The sequence below is a fragment of the Thunnus maccoyii genome, chromosome 9 (assembly GCF_910596095.1).
Source record: "Thunnus maccoyii chromosome 9, fThuMac1.1, whole genome shotgun sequence".
NCBI lineage: Eukaryota > Metazoa > Chordata > Actinopteri > Scombriformes > Scombridae > Thunnus > Thunnus maccoyii.
In genome coordinates, this window is record NC_056541.1 from 18,788,780 (window position 1) to 18,815,172 (window position 26,393).

Here is a 26,393-nt window from a genome sequence, read left to right on the forward strand (position 1 = left end):
TGTAACTTCACTCCCTGAGCACCCCCCACCCCCCCACTTTCCCCCCGCCATTTCTTAGTCTCCTTTTCATCCAGGTGGATGAACAGGATTGGCTATGAAAATGTCCCAAAGACCAGCCATCTACTCCAGAGGCAGAGGAGATTACTTCACCCACAGACAGACAATGCTACTTAGCTAACAGCACCAGACTGGACCCTATACCGCTGTGTGTGTCATGAAGCGTTTTTTAAAGGAAACAGAGGAAGAGCTGCTCCTAAAATCACCTCAACCTTCGAAAGCATCTGTATTTACCTCTGGCCTACTGTCACATGCAGTATTCGATTCTTCCAACACCTGCCCAAACCTTGGCCAGAGACGTACGGGACGCGTTGTGAGAGCACTGAACGTTGTTGGATGATGGACAACTCTGATATTATGTTGCAGTTCTAAAAAGCAGGGTGCTATTTGTCTGTGTATGGACACCTTAAACGGCATGTGTGTACACTGTCTGTGAGTTAGCGAGAGGTTTTTTTGTAGTAGACTTTTTGAAGACGATTTACATTCCAGAAAAATAGACCCTTTATTTTTTGTTCTGATCTCTACGGTTTTACAAGGGAGAATTCTTTGTCTCAAGGGTTATTACTAAAGGAATTCATATATTGATTTATTTAAGAACAAGCAATTTAACTTATTATAGTTAGTTTAGGGAATAATATAAACGTGTTTTTATAAAGTGGTCCTTTTTCCAACTGTTGATGAAATTAAGTTATCTCAACAATGCCATAATAATTGATAATTGATTAAAAGTGATGGATTTCGCTGTGGAGAAGATAAACTACAGCTGTTTGGAATAAAACATCCCCAGTTTGCAGTTTCTTGCATAACAAAATCTTAATGTTATGCTCACAGTTAAAGAAGGTTATTGTCCTTGTGTAAAGGAAAAATGTTAGTTAGCCTTATCCTTTTTAATTTCACGTGTAATGCATGCTTTGTCACACCAATGCCCTGTTATTTCATTCCACATTGCAAATTTGAAACGATATTATTATAACATAAAGATTTTAAGTTTCATTTTAAATGGTTAAACAGAGTACAGGTTCCTAGTCACTATGCAGTACAGTAAATGAAAGCACAAACTGCTCAATAGAAGAGAACAGGGCGTATTAAATGTTCATCAACCCATATCATGCTGTTCTTATTCATTGATTTTTTTGCCACCACAAAACAAACTTCATTCTCAGGATGTGAAAACAAAGAACACAAAGAGTAGATGACATTTGAACATTTGTTTTTAGAGTTTGGTTAACTTTATTTATTTAAAAATTATTAGCAATTTAATACTATGTTTTTGAAGCCATCTTTCTTTGAAACGGTACAAAACATGGTGCAAATGTGATTTGTATATCTCAAGGTGTAATTATATTTTGTGCTCCAAATAAAACAAATAAGCAAAAAGTCACTAACCTTGGTTTTACTTGTGTTGGTTCTTACATCAAGCATAAATCTGCAGTGGTTTCTTTTTTACATGTATGTTGTTAACCTGCAGAAACAGAGTTACATTGTTAGTATTTTCACGCACACTGTTATCTTTCAAATTTCTTGGACATTACCAGGCTCCACATCTCGAGGTTGTGCTGAATCTATTTTTGACTGCGCCCATCACCTGTATGCTTGCGCAGCTTGCTACACTGTTTTGTATACATAGCTGATGAGCCGCAGCATCTTAATTGTGATGCGAGCATTAAAGACTGAGTAGAGCATGTCAAGATAAACAACAACACTCCCCCCATCTCTCTCCTCTCCAATAAACCTGCTTTTCTCTGAGGACCAAGCCTCTGGGGGCCCGAGTGAGAACCACATGAGTCTCCCTCCAGCATGGCCTCCTCCTCTCTGTCTCTTTCTCTCTCTTAAAACCCATACACGCGTTGGCATGTGCCTCACTGTTCCCTTGTTTTTTCAGTCTTTGTTTGGTACAGCTTCATCCCGTCTTTCTTTCTCTCCTCTCTTTTGCTCCCCTGAAATGGCCCTTCTCTGCTAATGTAATTAGCACTGGTAAAGAAGGGCAGTTAATTACCCACTCTATTTTGATCGGGTAATTAATGTTATGCCAGGAAACAGCAACTGTTTCATTAACATAGCGCTCAAAGCAGTGAGGGGGCAGGGTAGCACCCGGTGGATGCGTGTCTGTGTGTGTGTTTCTATGATTCATGTATGGACAAACAGTGTACCAACAACTCTGACAGTGAGAGACATGTGGACTTCAAACGGCTGCTAACTCTGTTTGTGATCTGACCCCACCAGCAAGTCACTGTTTCTCTCTGTGCTGTCTTTGTCACCATCAAGTGGCACTTGTCAAAAAAAGCTCAGGCTGCTGCTGCTTCCTCCTCCTCATCTCTCTCTCTCTCTCTCTCTCTCTCTCTCTCTCTCTCTCTCTTTTGATATGCTGTTAATTTGACAAGTTAAAGTCAGCTTTGTTGCCAGCACCTCAGCATTCATCTTGTTGAGTGCTCCTTCTGCCCAGTGGTGCAGGAGCCATATGCTCCTCTTCCACATGACTGTTTTGTTGTTGTGGCGGCATTGGTGCCATTTACTGTCTTCTGATCACAGTTTGGATAAAGACAGCATGAGATGCCACCTGCCACCAAGTCGTTCCACATCACACTATATGCACAGCTTCAAAAGAACTCCTGGGCGTACGAGAGCAAAAACCATGTCATCTTTCATTATTGATACTGCTAAAGGACTGATGAGCTTCCATATTTAAGTTACAGTATTGTCTTCCTTAAATAGAGGGAGCATATAGCACAAAATACACCCTTCCCCTCTTCTCTCTCAAGGGATATGTTTGTGTTTATATACCCAATTAGCCCTCTGGCCACAGCATGGCCATGCATTAGCCCCGGGTGTATGTAGTGTCTGTGTGTGTGTATGTAAAATACAGTGCACCCCTTTCTCATTTGAGGCATAATTTCAGGGGTGTGCGTCGCTTATTAGGCAGTCTGAGGCAGAGCTTGACAGGGGTGGCCCAATGTTTTGTCAAATAGATTGGTAGATTGGCTTCCACACACCCAGCCAGTGTCCTTTGCCTTTGGCCCGTCAGTAAACCTGCATTGTTGCCCATTAGACCACTGGACCCCGATTCCTTTTTACAAAATGAATCCCCCACCCCTTCTGCCATTCCCTTGGGTGTCAGTAGAGTGGGGTGGCAGATGGGACAGACACAGAGCTGCCCCATGAGACCAACCCCCCAACAAAATTACACACACATGTACACACACAGGCACATACACATATAGGTGCACACACGCTCAGACATGCATGCATGCACATATGCATAAGCACAACACACACACACACACACACAGTCATGTTTTCATCACTTCAGAGGACCTTACACACTGACTGACATTTATTTTCCTGGAGACTTAACTATAACTACCACATGCCTAACCCTTACCCTAACCATAACATAACCATAAACTTACCTTAACTTTAAACCAAGTCTTTACCCTAAAATTAATGAGATTTACGTCCCCACAACATGAGGAATACCTGGTCCACACTCACACACACATACACACACATAGCAGCAGCAGCAGCAGCAACACATAGCTCCCCTGCCCCCAGACACAAACCTCATCTGTCAGCCTGCTGCTTTTGTCCAGAGCACAGAGTATGTTCTGTGAACACAGAGTGACGTCTCTGTCCCTGCCTCTCAATCTGTGCTGTGTGTACCTGTGTGTTTGTGTGTGTGTGTGTGTGTGTGAGACAGAGAAAGAGAGACGCAGAGAGAGAGATGCACAGTAATCATGGGGTAAGGTGTAAGTAGACTGAGCACCCAATACAATCTAGAAGCCATTAATTATGTCCACTTAAAACTATGCTTAAGTTTTATAATATGAGATACATTAAATTCATTTTAATTAGGTAAATTTGAAGGCCTCAGTAGTCAATAATTTGATGTATATTCACATACATAAAAGAGGATGTTAGAAATTCTACATTTTTGTGTTTCCCATCTGATAATAGAGCACACCTTTTAGTTCTGTGTTTACTTATACTGATGCACACAATTCAGTTGAATTAACAATGTGACGAAACAGATGGGAAATTAACAGCATTTTAAAAAAACATACACTTTAAGTTAGTCTAGAGTTTGGCTTATTAAAGACCTGTCTTTGAATTTGGGGGTGGTAGCAGTTTCCAAACTTGTGTTTTGAGTTTTACGATGGTGGTGACTCTTATGTTTACATTTGGATCACATATTTTACCTTTTTGTGGCCTTTTGAACAAATATGCCAACAGGAGACCTACCCTTAAGATTAAATAACTGTATTCTTGATGTTTCAGTACATTTTTACTTATAGTCATTATGTTATAATGAACATTAATTGTATTTACCTGTGAGTTTCTTCTGTGGTATCACTTTCCTTTCATATTTCTTGGTTCTGTCTTGTTAATTTACAAAACATCAGGTTTCTCATTATAAAATACGCACTATGCAGAATGTACAGTAGGATAGATCTTTTGTCGTTAGAAAAGACTTTTTATGTCACGATCTTTCTCCTACTCTGGGTCTAATATTGACAATTAGCCAGATTAGATGTAATTTGGGCCGAACGCACGTATTGGCTGTTTGTGCGCGCGGCGGTGTGAGGTGAGAAGGCTTCGCGCTGGTGATTAATTACAGCCAGGCCGCGTGACAGAGGTAGGAGCTCTCCCAGTGCTGTCTGCAGCCGACATGGAGGGAAATCCAGCCTGGCTAATTGACCCGGCTTCTGTAAGGCCATCCATCAACCGTGGCCCGAGTGGCCCCGTAAGAAACACATTATTCAGAGGTAAGTTAGTTAACCAACTAGCGCTCCACCATTCATTAATGGTATTAGCTTCTCTTCTGTCGGTCTCTGCAAGCGAGCCTTTCGTGGAAATGTGCTGTTCACCAAATGGAATTAATAGGCAACACATCCAGTATCAAGCTTGTGGAAAGTATCTTGTCTTGATTGATGTTTCCATGATTTATAACCCGCGTGGCCTTGAGGTACAGCCAAGGCAGCCAGGCCCAGAGTAAACAGAAAACACGCCCATCTGAAGTCTTTTCTCATGTTTTTTGGAACATCAAACCAGTTTTTGTGTGACATCATCCTGTCTTGATCTCAGTGCGTTAGTATGCCTTTTTTATTACACAAACAATTAATTAAAGTCTTAAAAAAGTCATGTCTTTGGCAGATTTTCCACTGCTTCCAGAGAAAATAAAATTTTCAGCACTAATTTGATTAACTTTTTATGCAATTGTTTGGAAAGCAAGGAAATGCTTCTTTCCTCCTTAAAGTGGAGGAGTTTGTCTTTTGATGGATTTTCTCTGAAGAGAGAAACCCAAGTACTCTTAACATGAGATGAAGCTGATTTGCTATACTGATCTTTTAGTCAAAGCCCCATCAAAAACATAATTATAGTAAAAAAGCTGACCCTACCAATGTGGAAATTAGCAATTTTTTTAGAGGGATTTCTATTCCTTCATTGATGTAACCATAAAAATTTTCTTCTCACCCTGTCATTAAAACCGTTACTGCACATCAGCCTGTGTGTTAACTGTCAGTCTTGTCTGTTTTAGATTTCTTTCCTCTCTTTTGCGAACCCAGATTGAATAGGAGAGACAGGCAGTGTCCAGATCAGCTGTCAGAACAGAGTCTGGGTGGTGCGGTTTAGCCTCGGGTCTCTGCTCTTCACACCTGGTCAGGGCCCACATGTGCTTTCACTCGCTTTCTCCTCGAACTATCCCTCCAGATATCTGGAGATATATGGAGACATATGTTAGAGTCAGCGAGCAGGAGAAATGATTTCTCATCCCCAGAAGGTGACTTGTCATACTGGAGTCTCTCCCCAAATATCTACCCTTTTTTCCCCCCCTGCGAGTGTTACGGAGAGTAATTGCACCTGGGTCACATCTAGTTGTCACAGTTGACCCTTTGCCAATGATGAAGTTATAGCTTTGTGTGTGTGTGTGTGGGTCGAGGGGGGGTTAACAGATGTGAGTTGTCTTCAAACTAAAATATATACAATATATCTTCAGACTTAAAATGACAACTTTTTTTTAGTGATTTGCTAATTTTAAAGGGTGCACCAGTGCTGTTAATGTTCATCCTCAATCATGCAAACTGTGTGTCCTGTGTGTGTGTGTGAGGCAGCCCCATAGCGCCACCTACCTGTGAAAGAGAACAGGCTTCATTTTTCTTTCCCCTTAATCTGAAGTGTTCACACTACAATCATTTGCACTAAAAGAAGCAGCAAATGTACTGTTTTTTTTTCAGAGACAGTATTTTTCTCACCAAGATTCGTCTCAAGTAGCTTAATTTGTATTCATATGTGAATCTGTATGTTGAATTCTGTCCTATCCAGCAGCGTAGTCGTGGCATGCTGGTGGTAGCAACACTGTGACAACAAGCACAAACAACTGTTTTATATGTCTTTCTGTCCTCTGTATACCAGCATGCATAAATATGCAGGAGGATATCTAATCAAATAAATCCATTCATTAGGAGAGCTGCTGGTATTTTTGCTTTTGCATTAATTACATAGTCATTACCATATCAATTAGAGAAATCAGAGATCATGTAATTAAGGTTTAACCAAAAGCACCTGCTGCCTCGGAGCTGTGTTGTGGTTTGTGTGTTTGTGTGCGTGTGTGTGTGCTTCAGTCCTAATCTAATCTCTGGCCTTTGACAGGACTCTCCCTCATCAATCCTGAGCTGTCGGAATTCAGCTTTTTTTTTTGTTTTGTATTGTTTTTGTTTATAGGGGTGGGTGGGTGGTGGCGGTGTTTTGGAGGTGGGCGTCCTGAGAAATGTTGTCATGGCGATCAAATTGATTGGCAGGGACGCCTGATTAGAAAGGAAGAATAGGAGACAGGTGGAAGGAGGCGGGCTGTACATCCAAAGGAACAGATTGGGACAAAGTGAGGACTCGCTGGGTGTCACGAGGGGAGTCACTGTCTGTTTTGGCTCCGGTTACACCTTGTAAAAGATAACCAGTAATTACTCTAACGGCCCACAGAGTGTATTCAGTATTCTGAGCTTTTCAGGATTTGAAACAATATCGCCAGATGTTCTTGTATTTGGCTTTAATGTAATTAAACAGAATCAAGCTTAAGGGATATTTCTGAAACTTGCTGCAGTGACAGAGCGGCACTGACAAGTTTCAAGCAGTTATTTTTCTGCCAAGGTGAGGCATGGTGGCCCTGACTGTGGAGTGAGGATGTAAGGAGGGAGTGTTTTGTGGGGTAGGTTGGCCACCTGTGGGGAAAAGATGGATGGAGCTGAGAGGAGGATGGAATAATTCTTTAAATGAAGGGGTCAGAGGAAACCATGTGTAAGGAATCTATGGAAAAGAAACATACAGAGGAAAAGAGAAGAGGAATGAGAGGAGGGAGGAGTGAGGGGAAGGGAATGGGACTCTGGGGGATGAGTCTCAAATGTTTGTGGCCTCCTCCCCTGCACTTCCTGTTCCATTTCCTTCTCATTTCTCCTTCTTTTGTCTTTCACTCTCCCTGACATCTTAGCTTTTTTCCTGCTTAAGGTCAACCCCACACCTACATGTCCACACCAGGGCCCATTGCTTTCCCTTCTGTTAATTTGAAATGTTACGAGAAAAAACAAATTGAGAAAGAGAAACCCATTATTATGATCATATATAATCATCATGTACAACCTTGGTGGTTTTTTCTGTTTTAGCTCACAAACTACAAATCTTATTTATAGCTTATAAACACTTTTAATAAGTTTAATATGTATTTCCCATCTTCTATGGAAAAATTGTTTTATAAAAATAGAATTGCAGAGACATAAACCTAATAATTTAATCACATTTTATTTCACAGTTACATTATTGTCACAGAGAATTGCAGTTATAGGCAGAGACAGTTTCAAAAACATGTCCCTTGTTGGACAATTTAAGTGGTTGTGGAAAAGTCCAAGATTCAGCACTTGAAAGTTTGGGATTTCTTTTAAACACAAGAAACAGAAGATTTCTGTCACAATTGGTTTTAAGTGTTTGCAAGTTGATTTTCACACCATATGAGCATGAGCTAAAAGCTGTCAGGAAGGCAATAAATCAGTCTAAAACTGGTATGCTTTGGAGAAATGCCACAAATATAATGTAAAGTAAATATAATTTTTAGTAGTTTGGATTAAACCATTCACCATGTCCACTACGGTCATAGTGATTTAGCTTTAACACTGACCCTCCAACACATATGTAACTGTTCATTTGTACCTGCAGGGATTTTGTTCCCTGATCAGACAAATTTCAAGTTTACATCATCTTTTCTTGCATGTGCCATCTAAGCACTTAGATGGCACATGCCTTCCAGGTTCTCTGCATTATTGATATTAAAATTCAACATCTCTGGTTATTTTACTTGATTAGTAGAATTAGTAGTAGAAGTTACAAAATCAAAAATATCATCTCACCAAAAATAGTATGTTTCTCACAATGAGAACGTTTAACTGCTGCATTTATTTATTTATTCATTTTTACATCTTTTCAGTCAACGCTTTCATAACCCTGGAGTTCCTGAGTTTAGAGTACGGCCAAAGAGCAGCAGGGGGATTTACTCTGACATACAGTAGATAGACAACCACTGACAAGAAAAGACAAAAGATATAAAGAAAAATGCTTTACATGGAATTAATCACATTTTGTAATAATTACAACCATGAGTTGACTATCAATCAGAGAGGCTCAGACAGTGTTACTCAGCACTTCAATCTGATCGATGAAACACAGATGTTGTTTTTTGAGTCATGTGCACTGAGGCGCCACTAGATGGCAGAAGTGTCCCTCAGCTGATGAAGCTCCATTTGTCCATCATGCACACAGTTTACCTTTCATCTACTAAACCATCTCCTAATCTTCTCAGTGTTTATTCATTGGTCAGGTGCTATGTGAAAAAATGCTTCAGAAACCAGATATTAAATCAGTTATTTTGTGTCTTCATGGAGAGTTTTTTTTGTCTTTGTAGAACTGGTCTCCAGAGGTTTTTAATCGCTGATTGTAGTTTGTTGATAAGCCAGTATGAGAGACAAATCAGTGCCACTGTTCTCCCATCTGACAGCACTGGGAAAGCTTTGACTGTGTTCTCTAATGACAGTTTGCCTGCATTTCAGATCCTGCAGTTGTTGTACTTTACACCTCACAGATGGGAGTTTCTGTTATTATTCGTGGTTAGAGACTCACCTAAACAGTTTACAAAGATGAGCGTATTCATTATGAGGTATTTTTGTGAGTCTGATCAAGAGATGCTGCAGATTTGATTGGGCTCGTCACATCTCTTCAGTGTAGTAAAAAAGATAGTGGCAGTAATGTAATTGTTTTAATCACTAGACAAGCCCCCTTTAAACAATCAATTGAGAACAAAGTATTGCTTTGCCTACACACTGCTGTGCTGTGCTTTGAAAGAGCCACTGTACACAACAGAAGTGATTGTCAATCTGCCTAAGGCCATTGTCATTCCCTGTTGGTGTGACGGCGATATTCACTGCTGACTCTGCAGCTATGAGTATACTCTGAACTGCTGTTTACAACACAGAGCTGGTGATGGTGTAGCATCAGTAACACTCATAGCATATTTACACTGAGCTCTGGTCTACATACTTCCCTAGAATCAGATGAGCCCTTTAGATGAGGTGGCAACATGCCTGAGCCGCGGCACAGTGTGCACATGATGCCTGCCCTTGGTTTGTTACCTGCCATATGGCTTTCTCAATCAGTGCTCTCTCTGCTGGTGCAGTGCCAGCAGAGAGAGAGAGAGAGAGGGAGAGAGAGAGAGAGAGAGAGAGAGAGAGAGAGAGAGAGAGAGAGAGAGAGAGAGAGGCAGAGAAAGAAAGACAGAGAGAGAGGGAGAGAAGGAAATAGATCTTTCTAAAGGAGCATTTCAGGTCTCCGAGCGATCCTGCTCTTTCCTCCCTCCATGCTTTATTTGCCAAATGTCAGGAGGGGAGGGATGACAGCAAAATGTCCACCAGAAATTACATTTTCTGGCGGTGTACAAAATAACAAGAACACTTGAAACTATAGTTTGATTGAACACAGTAGACCTGCAACAAATATTATCTTTGTATTACTAGAGCTGAAATGATTAGTTGATTAATCGATCAGCAGAAAATGATCTGCTACAATTTTGATAACTGATTATTTGTTAAAATAATTTTAAGCACTGCCATACATTCTCTGGTTTCAGCTGATCAAATGAGAAGATTTACTGGTTTTCTTAGATTTCTGTGATAGTAAAAGCAATATATTTGGGTTTTAGTCTGTCGATCGAATGTGCAATTTGGCTCTGAGAAATTGTGATGGACATTTTTTACTGTTTTTTTGACATTTTATAGACCAAGAAAATAATCTTAAGATTAACCAATAATGAAAATACATGTTAGTTGCACTCCTACTTATTATATTAAAAAACAAGTTGAGTCTTTGTCAGAGATTTGTTGATTCGATTGTACAGTAATTTCAAAGACTGTAGTTTTTTTAGTGTTAACATCAAAGTTTCATTATGTTATTGTGATGTGTTCCTCATCATCATGCTCACTTCTTGTAAAGATGTGGACCTGTTTATTGAGACAGATTAGATACAGTTTAAACAGAATCGCCTACTTAGTGTATATGCTGAGTAAATATAGGACTACAAATAATAGCATCAAATCCTTACATTTGAAAAGCTGAAACCAGTGATACATTTCTGTCAATTTACTAATCAATTGACTGACAATTTCAAAAGTTCCTTGTTATCATGTCCACCTCCTGTAGAGATGTGGACCCACATATTGAGACAGACTGTACTTGACAATACAAATTGCTTTAACAAAATTACCTATTTTTTAGTATTAATTTGCATGTATCATGTTCCTTTGGATCCCTGATTATATCTGAGCAGTGTGTTGTCCTATCAGAGCAGCACTGAGCTGTGCAGTCCTGTGGTGTTGCTCTGAGTTGGCTGTGTGCTGCAGTGCAGTGTTGAGATACGTGATACTATAAGAGTTGCCTATGGGGGGCGCTATGAACCATGGTGTAATCAGTATTATGGATTACTCCTGATTCTACCACACTTGTTATCTCTGAGTTATCATGTCATACCATTTTCTTGCCCTGTAAAATTTTAGTGGCACTGGTTGTTGTAATGGTGTAATTGTACTGTTTGTTGTTTGATAAAAGACTCATAAATGAACAAATTTAAACAGCAGATAATTACCAAAACCCTTCATGTTTGATGGTGGAACTAAGTATTGTGTATTCCTATTCCCTTTTTTGCAGTACCCCCTGTTCATCAATAGAGGGTGCTGTCTAACCTCTATTCTTCACTGCTTGATGTTTCTTGCCTTTCCGATTGATAGTCTGTGACGACCAACCATAATCTGTTTCACGTGGTTAAAAGGGCAGTATTATTATCCTTTGATCCACTTGAAATTACAAAATGGTCCACTGTAGCGCAAATATAGCAAGGGTTTTTGTTCATCCCATCATCTCATTTTGGCTGATACTAGTGACTAACACCGCTGCTAAAATAACTCTGCTGTAAGCCACAGTTGATAGTGCAGAGGATGGCACAGGCCTGTACCACAGAATACTGTATCTCACTGTAGGCTGTGGACTTCTGCCAGCTAACACACTGGAGACTTTTTGCTATTACAAATGTTGAGGTGGATTCGGCATGAGCAGCATAGTAAACACTTGGCTGTATCTGTATGAGAGCCTGCTGCTGATGTGTGAATCTGACTAATGCAAAGCAATAAGATTCATTATTAGCTTTCCTGTCATTATGACCAACTCTGATTAAATGCAGTGTTTGTTGGAGAAATATTCTCTAGACCTGTGCACCCATGTGACCTGTCCCTGATGAGGAGGATGACTAAATTAGACAAGGAAATGAGAATATTATCCCAAGAGCTACACCTGTGGCGTGGGTGTAAATGAGTGCAAAACTGACATTTACTTTCAGCAATGACTGGCAAGAAAGTCCGGTCAAATGTGTGTTTCGCACGTTAACACGCACTTGACCTGCAGAATGTGGCATCTTAAGATGAGGGAAACTAGTCACATGCTTCTAGGAAACCTTTTCTGTCTCAGTTTCAGGCTGAGACATGTTACTGAATCTGGTTACACTTGAACAGTTATATGACTGTCTGCGTTGTTATCATAGGTTGTTATCCTGAGGTTTCATACAGTATGATTCCATGTGTTGAAAAAGCTGTCACTCCTGTCTCTTTTCACTGTGTTGAGTTTATGTGTGGGTGCTTGACAGAGAGAGAGAGTGTGTGTGTGTGTGTGTGTGTGTGTGTGTGTGTGTGTATGTGGCTCTGTCATGTCCCGTCCACTGTTTTTAGAGGAGCACTGGAGCGGCTAATGTGCTGGCGGGTGCTGGCCGTCACACTGAAGAGAGCTTGGGCAGTAGCTGTGTGTTTCTTTCTCCCCCCAGGTCCACACAACCTGTCCCTTTGTGTCCCAGGGAGGACCACCCCAGGGACAGTCTATATACTGGGTGCACAGTGAAACACTAAAACAGGCTTATGTTTGGTTTTTAAGGTCCATTTCAGTTGTTTTGTATGTTTTAGCCTACTATGTTCTAACAAAACAAATTGTATGCTTTATATTAAGGCAGGACAATATGACCTGAAAATCAGGTCAGATTAGATGTACCAATGATAAATCATGAACAAAAATGAATTTATTGTAAATTCTTAACATTGGAAATGCAAGTTTAAAGCCTACATGGATGAAAAGTCCTTAAAATGTGAATCTACATACATCTACAGTTCCATGACAACTCCATCTGCTAATGAAGATCATGTGACACGATCAAAAGCTTTAGACGGCTGTTTCACAAAAGTGATTTCTTAAGTGCTTGCAGATCTCTAATAGTAGAAACGTCACATTTCAAACATTGTAGATAAATATGTTAGTCCTTCAGGGTTCTTGCATCCTTATGGATGGTTTGAAAGTATGGCATTTGCTTCGATTGGTGAAACGTGTCAGAAATAACAGGAGAGGGATTGATCTCATGGGGATTGGGGGATGAGGGATTGTTTTCTCAACTGCTGTTTCCAAGGTCAAGAATGAACTCTGAGCCTCAGAGCAGTTAATGTATTTCTTTTTTTTCCTGTTTAATTACAGTATGACATGGTAAAGATAATGGACCGTTGGCTGATTGGTTAGTTGCTTCTCAGGTTAGATATCACGGGTTGTTGCAGCTGTTGTCATTTTGCAGATATTTATTTACAATTTGTTAGAGTATGTTTAGGTTGGTTAGAGATTCATAATTCAATAAATTTGGTGAATTTTCCAGCCCATTACTGCCATCCTTTTCTCAAAACAAGCCATTCACATTTAGATTGATTCACTTCCTTACAGGCAGCCATTAGTTTCCGTTAATTTCAGTGCAAAAAGAAAATCAACTTGCATCACAAATAACTCAAGTTACATTTAGGGATGCACCTATTTGAGTTGACTGTTTCTGCTATCAGTTACATTCATTCAGTGACTAACTGGCTGCTGACTCAATTTTGTAATGCCACTCCAATCCCTAGCCTCATGTAACCTTACATAAAATGATCACGATCACAGCGAGGTATACAGATTATATATTTGAGATAGAACTAATGTTGGATTGGTACTAGTTATAGATCACTTTCTTGTTGGTGCACTGCGCTGAAGGAAACTCTGACACCTCTGATGCCTCAGAGTTTTCCAGTAAAGCGTCTTTTTGACTGTATGTATGTCAGTATGTGATGGGTGTGGGACATCCTCTGCCTCACACGGTTGTTCCAGGTTTATCCGCACATGATCCACCTACTATAAGTGGTCCCACTTGCTGTGTTAAAATCCACTGTAAAACTGTACCTCTATTAGCTCAGCAAGAGTATAGCTTAACAAGACCAATCTAGTTGGCTAAGCAAAAACCACCTTATTTTGCAGTCAGTCCCAGTGGTAATTCATTTAGGCACATTCCCCAGGAGTTCGATATTGTGATGGATCTCTGGCCACAGAGCTGTCAGCCCGTCTGTATTTGTGTTGGGATATGAGGGAGTGATTTGTGTAGTAGCATTGCAGACAGAAGGCAATATCACCAGTCCAATTCATTAGTATGCTGCAGTATAGAGAGCTGCTATCAGATCAGGGGAAGCCTTGGCTAGAGAGCAGAGGAAAAACACAAAAAGAGAGCAAGACATAAGTGCAGGGATATGGACAGACAGCAATTCAAGATAATGAGTGTAATGTAGAAGGAATAGCTCATAAAAAGATGGTAACAGTCCTCATTTTGTAACATAATTTTTCTGTTAAATGATACAGAACAGTGAGCCTAGAAATCCTCAAATTTAATTCCCTGAAGAGCACATTTGATTCAAATTGGGCTCAATATCACCAGTGATTTGACTGTAGATGATGACTGTCAAAAAAGACCTGATAATTAAGAACAGGGGGAAAAAAATCAAAGATTGGGACGAATGGATTGGGAGTCATAATACCCTTCCTGTTTGCATACATCTTCATATGCAGCCATTTAAAATAACTAATGGAGGAGAATAAAAGTGAGCCAAACATCAAGATGTGGCTGCAGAATACTATACTATAAAATATAACAACAGCCATTCCCCAGCTGTACTTTTGTGTGTGTTTGTGTGTGTGTGTGTGTGTATGTGTGTGTGTGTGTGTGTGTGTGTGTGTGTGTGTGTGTGTGTGTGTGTGTGTTTGTATGCACTGAAGCACGTGTATTGGCATGTGTGTGGACTATGTGTGTGTTTGTGTGTCTACAGTATCATTGTGGACTGTATGTGTGATGTATAGTGAGCCAGGCAAAGAGAGATGTTAAAGGATCTTTTTTGCCTGCGTCAGCAGCATCGCAGGGAGAAGAGGAGGGGAGGGGAGGGGAGGGGAGGGGAGAGGAGAGGAGAGGAGGGGAGAGGGAGAGGGAGAGGGAGAGGGAGAGAAGGGAACGGGAGGAGAGACAGAGAGAGGCAGAGCAATACCAGTAAACAGGTGCCGGCTCCATCAGCACCTCTCTCCCTATGCACCTCTTTCTCTCTATTCACATATCCACACATACATTGGGCATGAGCATAAGACAGAAAACCATTATACTATAATAAACTATATTTATACTAGCCCTTGTCTTTTATTGTAAAAGTAATAACAGGGATTGTGGAGAGAGGACGGGAAGGCAAGAAACCAGGAAAAAAAGCCAATTAAGCAAATCCTCTGGTGCTTTTACTGTAGAGACTGTATCACACTTTACAATAAACGTTCAGGGAGTGATATGGAGTAGGTTTTCATTGCTCACAGCCCCACTCTTATATACACAGGCACACTGCACCAACATCCTTGCACGGGTACCAATCCTGTCTGCTGCAGCGCCTGAACAGTAGAGAGGGAGGAGGGAGCAGAAAGAGGGGGAGAGTTAACGAATAAGAGGCAATTTTTTTTTCCCTCATGCATGTTTTAGATTTTTTTATTTCCTCTGGTCTCCTGGTGTGTGTGAGTGATGGTGTGATTGGCTGTGGTGATGGTGGGTTCCCTGCACAGCCTAGCGATCCTCCACAGATGGACACACAGCAGGACTATTAGATACTGAGAAATTAAATACAGGAAAAGGAAACAAAATCAATGCAATGTGAGGAGGGAGAGCTGACTTTGATTTAAAGCTGCTCAGTCTATTCCTCAACTGACTGTCAGTTCATCCCTTTTTAATCTTTGTTGATGGGGTGGGTGGAGGGGTTGAAGCAGTTTCACAGAATGTCAAAGCAATAAAGGGAAGAGAGATGTAAAGACTGCAGAGAAGAAAACAAGTGAAAAAAGAAGGAAAATCTGTTTATTCACAATTATTTACCCTTTTTCTGCTGTATAGAGAATGAGGGAGACCAGAGAGGAAGGCAGCAGAAAAATTGAATGAGGGAAGTGAACATGAACGATTGAGCGAGAGAGAGAGAAAGAGAGAGAGAGAAAGAGCTGCGCTGCAGTAGCATCCCACAGCAGACGGCTGAGGACTGCCGGTGTGTGTGTGTGACTGCACTGCTGAAGAGGAAGAGGAGGAGGAGGCAGAGGGTGAGCACGCTCTCAGACTCTGTAGGGCCATAGAGGAACACACAGCAGCAGCGGCAGCGCTAGCGTTGGCCTGCATCAGGTAGAAGTCCCCGCGCCGTCGCCCAGCAGGCCACCGCCGTAGGATCTGGACACGCCAACACCACCCAGACCCCCACCAACGCCATGGCACAAGCGGCCAAACACCTCCGCAAGAACAAGGATTTAGAAGCCCAGGCAGAGCAGGAGCGCAAAGAGAAGGAGGAGGAGAGGGTCAAGAAGAGGAGCCGCTCGCGGGATAAAAAGCGCAAGGTACTGGGACTATTCACAGGTGGGGTAGTCAGGGGTGGGGTGATGGGTTAAGGTTGGGAGGGAGGGGTGGCTGGAGAGGGGGGCAGGAAGGTTGAGACGCCCCCCCTTCTTTCTATGTCATGCTAAACTGCGGTCAGGGGTGCCGGGGCACACATGGAAACCCAGTCATGTTGTGTTTCTACTGTGTGTACACACAGTCTCCCTGGTACACATGTATGTTGTGTGCATACAGACACAGGGAAACGGTACAACACACTGCATGCTTTCCTACTCCTCTCGACTGCTTTATACCTGCTTTATTGACTGTCCTGTCTAAGCCGTCTGATAAGGCAGTGTAGTACTCTTCTCTCACTGTGTCTCTGTCCCTCTTCACATCTCTGTCTTGTCCCCTCTCTCTGTCACTTCTCTTTCTTTGTTTTCACACTGCGGTGAGGTGAAATTTCACTACAGCACTAATCATCCACGAGGACAGTGAGCTTGCCTGTGTCCGCAACAGTCCGTTCTCTTGTGCTCTCTGCTTTTCCTCTATGTGGCATTGTAATGACCGCAGAGCAATACCTGCAGGCTTCTGTCTTGCTGAGAAGTCCAGGCAAAGCCTGGCTCATTGTAAACAATAAATCTCTGATCCTCCAGTCACCGACTGCAGGGACATATCATAAAGCTGCCGAGTCTATTTTATTCCTCTGGCCACTCGTTGCATTTCACTCAAACTCATTAATGAAAATGAGTCATCCGCAGATTGTGCTGTTGTGTATTGGTGGGAAATTGGTCCTCAGCAACCAAGTGTGAGTCCAGCAGCCTTATGAGCCTGCACTGTGCCAGGCTGGCTGTAAACCAATCTGATGCTGATGCAGTAGAGACAGTGTTATGGACAGGAACACAGTATAGCTCTTTCACTTTCCCAGAGAGGGGAGGCAGGGCTGGAAGGCTGGGGTTGGGATTAGATTTTTCTTTCTGTTGTGCTCGTACAAAGTCGGGTGGCAAGGGGTTTGAAGGTGTATTTAAGAAAAATCAAGGCAAGAAAAGAGAGAGAGCAAGAAGAAAGAAGAGAGGGAAAGGCAGTATGACTCAGATACACCTGGGGTAGATGTCTCTCAGTAGGGGATAGCTCCTCGGCTCTTTTTGTTGGAGAGTCAGACACAGTCCTTTCATTGCAGACACACACATGCCACCGCTCTGTATGCAATGACTGACATGAGCCAGTGACTCCTGGGTTAAGGTTTCCTCATTTTCTTCAACTCTAACATTTGCTTTTTGATAAAAGGGCCAGGAGTGTGAATGCCAGTGCAGAGATGCCTGTGTGTGTGTGTGTTAAGCTTGTGTGTAAATGCAATATGTGCATGTCTTGCAAGATGAGATCAAGAAGGGACAGTACTAATGCAGCGCAACTTTGACTGAAAGTGTATTGTTTCAGAGGATCCCATATCACTTACGTAACCATGCAGCTTAAGTCTTTTAAATAAGCTTCCTGACTCCCCACCAGCTCTCCCTCCCAACCTCTCTTCCTTTTTTTAACACCGGCTTACAGTCATTCCTGGTTTCTGGAGCAGATGTTAACACTGGGGGAATTCTCTCTCTTTATCTCTCTTTCTCTCCAGTGCCCTCTTTGTTTCCTCTTTGAAGCCTGCAGCAACAGAAGCAAATTCTGCCGTCTATGATTCAAAAGTTGACTGATTGCGTTTCCTTGTATGTTCATGCACGGCGGTTAAGAAAACCACCGTTGCACTTGGCAGTTTTCTTTGTTTGCCACTCGACACCTGTTTTTTGTAGTTGTTCCATCAGCTGTCTTGTGTATCGACCTGTACCTCGGGAGTGTCCCTATCCTCATGGTGCACGCAAGGTCGACACTTTCTCTGTGACACATCTTTTATTTAACCACCCTTCCAAATTTGCTCACACACACACACACACACACACACACACATATTAACACACATGCACCCTCACTTGTTTTCATTCTGTTCTCAGCAAAGCAGTGTCTTGTTATATAAGCTTCTGTTTCCTCCTCCACTGGAGGCATTTCAATCATTTATCCTGCACAATTGATGTGTTTTGAGTTTTTATATGAGGAATCACTCATAGCCTTTTCTTTTTTATTGATCTTTTCATGCCTTCTGCAATGAATTGTTCCAATTTATAGTGGATGATTTATTGTAACAGGAAAGCAGTTTCAGTTGGTCAGCTGGTTATTTAGACCGTCACTTGATTCAGTCTTCTTTGGTCCAGTTGAGTCTAATGAGTATTATGGCCTCTAGAGGCTGCTTGACTCTCTAGTAGTACATTTTAATTTAGGATCTTTAATAGACATTATTTGATTTGCACACCCATTTCTTTATCCTCTTTGTTTTAATCCCTCTAATCTACTGTTTTTGGCTAATGTACATTGGTGTTTTATATCATTATTTCCATCCCTGTGGGGACATGAGTCTGTGTCCACTGATGAATGTCCAGAGTCATAAAGCTAACAATTCATCATCAAAAGGTGAAAGTGCCATTTTAATTGGCTTCATGGTGTAGTGGTATTATACAGCACAGGTCAGTTGCTGAGCAGTGGATTATGTTGTCCTCAAATTACTTTTATTGATGAGTTTGCTTCTCTTGAAAAATGAGCATTGTCAGGATGTGGACAAAGCCCTATTGTCCCAGTCAGCACCTATTTTTACCTCATTCTGTATGTGTGTTTGCATCTACATCTGAAACCTTTTGGCAGAAGTGGTTTACCAGGGCGACAATGGCGACAGTAGCGCTTTACTGTGTGTGTATTGTTTGTCTCAAACTGGGTGTATCCAATGCAATTTTCATAGGCTGTTTATTTTTTTGAAGATTCAGGACTTTTCCAAGATCATGGGGGATGTACACCTGGGTTTTATTTTCAAACAGGCTATTTTCTTATTCAAGATATATTAACAGTCCAGGGCCACAGCATTGTTTGCTCTGTCTTTTTAGTGTTGTTTTGGCTCTTGCATTCTTGACATATTGGCTGCATTAATGAATTTTCTGTCAACTATTTTTATCACCCTCCATGATGAAGATCTGCTTTAAACACAAATGTAGAAAGACTAGAGGAATTGTGACCACAAAACAGTATTAAGACTTCAACAGTAGAATCAAGGTCTTGTTATTAATTATGATGAAAAATCACAGCATTTTCACCAGTGCTGCACCAGATTTCTTATTAAAAGAGAAAAATAGTGCAAAAAGTTACATTTTTACATCTAATAACAAATTCTTAACAAAACAATAAACTAAATTTGTCTCATGAGCTGGTAGTAAAAGCCAAAAAGTAATTCTAGTTGGATCTTCATAACCATTTAGAGATGTGCTTCTTGTCATTACTAATTGTTTTGTTGCTATAGTATGTGATCATTATTTGGTGAGCCCCAGGGTGATTAACAAATCCAATAGTCCCATTCAGGATGTATGTTGAGCGCAGTATTTTTTTGTGCAATAATATGGATTTCTCCCTGGTGTCATTTCCCTTTTGCTCAACCGCAGAGTGTGTGCGTTTCATGTTTCAGTGAGTATTAATCTGGGAATGACATAAGAATGTGTAGATAAATCTCTTTACATGTAAATGAAACTAACATTTTTTTTAAAAATTGCCTATGTTCTCTAAAAACAGTTTATTTACTTTAATATAACAGAATACTAAGAAAACCAGAAAACATTTACATTTGAGAAGCTGGAACCAGTAAACTTTTAGGCATTTTTGCTTAAAAAATGACCTAAACAATTAATTGTTTATCAAAATTGTTGCAGATTAATGTTTTGATAATCCACCAATCAATGAATTGACTTATTGTTTCAGCTTTAGGTGTGATTTTGGACAAACCGTTCAAATGTCTTAGATGGTAGCAACACAAAATGCGATCTTCTAGTCTTTCAATATCTGAAAGAAAATATGCAGTTTCTTTTCTGCCAACACAAAAAAAGTTGATACTCCTCAGTGACTTATACTATGTAATACTCTACTGATGGAAAATCATTAGAATGATATGTAAAGTCAGTGTTTGATGTGGCTAAAAGGCCACCATTATTGTGTACATACAGTTTCTGTCTAGTAAAGCTTGTCTGTTACTTGTAAGGCAGTGAAGTGCAGAGAAAGAGTCCCATTAGTGGTGCTGGTACTCAGACTCATCAATACAATAAGTCTGGTCAGGATGCACTATGGCTACTTTGTTGCTGTACATTGTCTAGCACTCAGAGGTGTTGGCTGCCGATGTATATCACAGCCCATCAGGCATCTTAAAGGTACAAATCCTCTGCATAGACTCTCAGGTTCCTAAACAACAACCGTGATGAAGGACTGCGCCGCTAATATGGCTGCCAGTGAACATTGCAATGGTGAAAGTACTATCTAAATGCTATCTCCATCTTAATATAAAGCAGAGGTAGCAGCAGTGGATCAGCATTCCAGTCTCGTCTCTGTCTGCTTCTCCCTCTGCCCTCCAAAATCTCTTACCCTCCCCGCTTGAACGGGAGGCAGAGAGGTTAATGTGTCGATGTCGGAGACAGATTGGTACCGTAGTGCTGTCTAGGTGTTGATGCCGTGTTTATGTGCATGTATGGCTGTGTGTGTTTGAGTGTGTGTGCTGATTTGGTGCAGTGGATTAGGGGTGCTGCAGCAGTGACTAAGCCCATCAGAGCCAACTCGAGCACCTGTCTGCTGATCAGCCGTGCCTGCCTGCTTACCTGCATCGTAGTCGCCTGTGATCAAAGGGAATAACTTCCTATTAATCATTCTTCATTTGCCAAATGATGATGAATTGGATGCTACAACATGTAAATACTTTTTATGAGTGTGGATCTTTGTGCTCATCCTGAACTTGGCTACAGTCAATATTTGTCTCAGGCTCAGGACAAATAAAGATTGGCCTCTTACTTCACCTTTCTGTGTCATTAGTTGGATATTGACTGGTCCTTCCTATTAGGACTGCAACTAACAATTCTTTTAATTACAGATTATTCTGTTGATTTTTTTTCTGATTAATTGTTTGGGTGAATGGTGAAATAGCTTGTTTTGTCTAAACAACAGTTTACAAACCCAATTTACAATGATATAAAGCAGAGGAAAGCAGCAAATTCTCCTCATATTATTAAAGCTAGAAGCAACAAATATGTGGTATTTTTGCTTTATAAGTGACTTAAATGATAAATACATTATAAAAGTGTTGTTAATAAATTGTCTTTTGATTGGCTGAGCATGAATTGATTACTCTTTTCAGCACTACTACCTCTTCAAGCAGCTGAGTAGAGACTAAGAAGACTAAGCAAACATAACATTTGTGAGATTTATCAGCTACAATGCAGGTTTCTGAAGTGAAGATGTTGAAGTAGACGACTCATTGCTGTCTTCTCAGACTGTCAGACTCAGATTAAACCCAGAAAATCCCAGTTTGAACAACAGCGAGGAGACTGGATTGTTCTAACCAAAACAACATGACTATGTGAGTGTGATAGCCTGCGACACCTGTCAATCAAGGCGCCCCAAACGCTCCAGACATACTTCTCTTTAAGCCTTCTTCACCACCAAGTAGTGCATGAGAAATAGAATGAGCCATTGAGACCTTTAAATTTGACATTTCAAGAAATTTGTGTACTCGCTTTCTTGTTGAAAGTTAGATGAGAAGATCGATATCACTCAAACTTCAAAAAATCTTGTTTGTTTAGTTCGTACAAAAACTGAGGTTTAAAAGAGATTATGGTTTTTCAGGGATTATGCGCAGGGCTATATGTCTTGGAAGTGCGCAGTAACTTCCTGGAGTCTTGTCTTCTTCGAAAGGTTGCCAGGCAACGAGAGTAGACTCCAGGAAGTTTCTGTGCCAAGCCAAGAAATAGTCCGGCACAGAACACCCCGTAAAACCACAACGTGTTGTTTTTACAGTTTTACTTTTGTACAAATAGAACAAACATGTTAACTGGTAATTAGTTAGCTTTAAAGGCTCTGGTAAGTAGATTTTGTTACCTTTGGACAAGGCCAAGCTAGGCTTTTATGCTGATCTAAGCTAACGAGCTGCTAGTAGTAGCTTCATATTTACCATACAGACAAAAGAGTGGTATTGATCTCCCCATCTAATTTTATGCAAGACAGTGAATAAGCATGTCACCCATAATGTCAGAGTATTCTTTTAAACTTGTGTGAAAATTTTATTTACTTTTCTATTCTTAGAGAAAAAGCGTTTTGCATCATACAATATCATGAGACATCACCAGGTCAATCAACCAGCAGTCTATCCATCTCACCTCTCTTGTCACAAACTCAACACGTATCTGTGTGTGTTAATGAAACCTACATCCGATGTGGGTTTGTGTGTGTGGCTGCGGCCCAGGTGGCCCTGTGGAACCCCTCAGACAGATGACTCAGCTGGGCCGGCCGAGGCACTCACTCACGTTGATGGAGCCTGAGAATGAGTCTCAGTGAGTTCAGCTCCTGGCTCTAAGTGCTTGCTGGGGCAGTTTGGCCAGAAGCTGCAGCATACTCTCCTTTAATTAAAGCTGGAATGGAAGGCGCACAGCACGTGAGGCCAATTCACCAACCCCCTCCCCCCTCCTCCCTCCTCCCTCACCGGGACGATAGCGGGTATTTATGAGCTTGTGGAGATTGAGTGATTTCAAAGCTGATACCCCACCACACCCATTCAGGTTCATTTGATTGGAGAAGAAGATTCCCCTGCTCAAAAGATGTTCTCCTTTATTTGTTAAAATAGAAAAAAGAATGAAATAAACAAGAGCGAAATAACATCAAGCATCCAGCAGGCACTCCCTCTCTGCAGGGGTTTGTCTTCCACCAAAGCTCTAAACCCTGAGGATTTTTAAAAATTTTTGATCAGTGATGAAGATGTCTCGCGGTGTTTTCAATTTCATCCTCACTGCAGTGATTCATTCGTTTCTTTTAAGGCTGAAGCCACAAGTATCAGCATCTGCTTATTGTGTGTTGTTATCTGTGCAATAAAAGAATGCATGATTTTGATAATCCTAGTAAGCCTGTGAGACACAAACCATTTATTGGTGTATTTCCTGGCTGACGACGGCAAATGATGCTGAACTGACACATAGGACTGCAGTGCTTTCAGCACAGCATCAGCCTCCAACACTGGGTTGTGTAAACCTCCAAAATATATTAACAGCTGCAGCGTCTCTTTGCTCGTCCTCCCACTGCATGGCTTAATCTATCCATTTGAGAGACAGCACGTGAAATGATGTGTCATATTGAGAGGGGCTTCCTCAGATTTTCCTTCCAGTGCCTCCCTACCTCCCTCCCTTCATCTTCCTCTCTATCTCTCTACTTGGCCGATTGCGCTAATCTCTCCTCCCAATTGTTATTCTGATAGTGCAGCTGTTACGTAACTCCCTGAACCAAGAATTGAGACATCAGGGTTATTGAAATGGATCGTCATCATGCCCAAATAAACGAGGAAAGAGAGAGAGAGAAAGGAGAAAGAATGAGGTGATATCTTCTTAGAGGAATTTGATAGGTCATTGCTGGACAGCTTGTTGTCAGAAAGGAAAGCTTTTACCCAAGCTGTTACCCAAACTGAGCTCTTTCCCTTTAAGCTCCTTCTGGCTGATGAGAGAGGAAAGGACAGGAGGTGGGATAGGGAGCTTAGTGTGGTTTGTTGTCCAGGTATTCCGAGTCCTGCCCTGATATCCTCAGACTCTGCAGCATTTCTTGGACTGATATGTACGATAGCTCGGAGCCTCTGCAATGTGCAGCCTACCATCCACTGTATTGATCTGCTCTGCGTTGTATTTGCCTTGCTTTAAAAGACTGGGCTCATAACTTTGTAATTTCATGCATCTCCATCCACTTTTTACTGATCCTATGATTTTGCCACTGTCGCCCTTATTCATTCATGCTTGAGCGCATAAAATGAGAATAAATCAGTGTGAGTGATGGCTTTGAGTTTGCAGGGATATTTGCTTTTTAGAGCATGTCTTTTATAGGTTTTTGTGTGTTTGTGTGTGCAAGGTGAGCATGCCAGCGTGGGACTACATTTGTATGTGTGTGGGATGCACCTTATGTGTTAGTGATTGTGTGAAGATGAGCTCTCAGACTGAAGGAATATAGCCCAGGGGTAAGGCCATAGCAGAGGGAAGGAGAGTGAAAGCAAAAAGGAGTGAAATATCAGAGGAGTGTGGGTGACCCCGGGGTGATTCTGCACCCTTTTCCTCTGTATTGGATGACGGGTGTCTTATTTACCTGATTGATATGATGATTCCTTTTTTCTGTCTACCAGAGGGAAGAGGAATAATTCAATTCGAAACCCAGCAGTACAGTTCAGTAGGTCATTACAGCAGCACAGTTTCCCGGCTGTAATTCTCAGTTCCAGTTCTCTGAGTGCGGACAACAGAGAACGTCTGATTCATTTACTGCAATGGGCAAGAGAAGATTGAGATTATGATTGGAGTCTGACTTTCCTGACTGAATTAAACCTGCATAGTCTGAAGTGGCATGCTGAAACACAGCTAAGGAGGGCTTTTTAGGATGGGATGCAGATGTTGTTGTCTACAACAATCCTTTTGGGTAACATATGATGACATTACAAGGCCAGGGGTTTGGCCTTGGCTGGTGCTTTGGAGTATCACTCTGTGCTCCCTGATGACAAATCTTACTTAGTGGAGTGCAGATTTCTTGAGTTATCTAATCCTCGTGGCAAGTGTCATCACAGTTTCGTAGCATCATGGACCTGTTATTAAAAGCTTAGCCGTTTGTAAACCCCTTCATCTGAATCCCCGGAGGGAGAGGTGATGCCACTTTGATTTGATCCTCTTCACTTCTCATCCAACCCTGCATGTACAGTGATGCTCTGCTCTCCAGGAGGATGGCCAATAAAGCATAGATCAGTTAGAGGATAAAGCATGACAGAGAAGGAAAGAGGGCCTTCATTTATTTATCGATTCCTATGTGAAAGTAGCATGTTTAAACATTCATATATGTACTTGGCTATATGTAATTACCATGGCTTATATGATATGTTGCTTCTCTGTCATGTCAGTCTGTTACTAACAAATCTTAACAAAAATGCTCTGGTGACTTTTTTTCCACGCAGCAAAATGTACTATAGAGGGACATTTGTTTTCACTAATTACACTCAAGTCTCAAACTGTGGAAATTTGTTGATGTTAAAATGCTCCAAGCACAGTAGCACCTTTATAAAAATGAACCTTAATGAAACCATGTGGCATTACCCACACACATGAAGTTAGCTTTGTGTTCTGATAGCTGGCTTAATTTTGGATATGGTTGTAAAGTTGGCAAAAATTACTGAGCCCTCAATCTAACAAATTTAATAAGTCTTTTATCACCTCACTATTTGTCTTTATCAGGAAAGAGCAATTTACAAAACATTCAGCTAGTCGTTTAGCTAAATATCATGTAGTCTGCTGGCAAAACTTTGCCAGATAAATGATATATACTGTACATATTAAAGTGTTGGTTCACCCAAAACAGAAAAACCCAGCAATTATTTTTTAATTTAATCCTAGTGGTATTTCATTCATTGGGATCCTGTTCATAGCAATATTTGTGGATTACCCATATTAATGGAGAGTGTTAATGGAAAGAAACACAAAACCACAAACCAAATGTAATTTACTTCCATCGTACTGTGGAGACAGAAAATTTGAGACCGATATCTCAAAATCTTGGCAAATAAAACAAAATCCATCTACAGGACTAAATACTACTAGAGTAAAGTGAGGACTACTTTTTTAGAATTTGGTTGAACTCCCTTAGGTATTTATATAGGTATTTATTACTTAAGATTGTTTAAAACCCAGCCTAAACTGATCTGTGATGAGGTAATCAAAAGGATTTGGATGCTATGGAACTCTGTAGAATTAATCCAAAGGTGGTCAGGCAGGTTTGGGAGGATTTGAGGCCTCTCTGCTCATGATGTATATCAGTAATTCAAATGATGGTTGAATTACATGAATTTATCACACAAAAACTTACAGGTTTTCTCTGGAATGCAATCAGCATTTTTCTCTAAAAGTGACCCTTCCTGGAGACTCAAATACTGTTTCTGTGTTTAACT

At 41.0% G+C, this 26,393-nt stretch overlaps 1 protein-coding gene across 1 annotated transcript in view; it reads left to right on the forward strand.

Annotated features, from left to right (window-relative positions):
• The first annotated feature begins 4,386 nt into the window (after window positions 1–4,386).
• Window positions 4,387–26,393, forward strand: part of ank1a (ankyrin 1, erythrocytic a) — a 108,634-nt gene continuing 86,627 nt past the window's right edge. Inside the window, exons 1-2 of the mRNA XM_042421220.1 lie at window positions 4,387–4,817; window positions 15,872–16,356. Of these exons, the coding sequence (XP_042277154.1) occupies window positions 16,231–16,356 (126 nt within the window). The 5' untranslated portion in view covers window positions 4,387–4,817; window positions 15,872–16,230. The remainder of the gene's footprint in view (window positions 4,818–15,871; window positions 16,357–26,393) is intronic.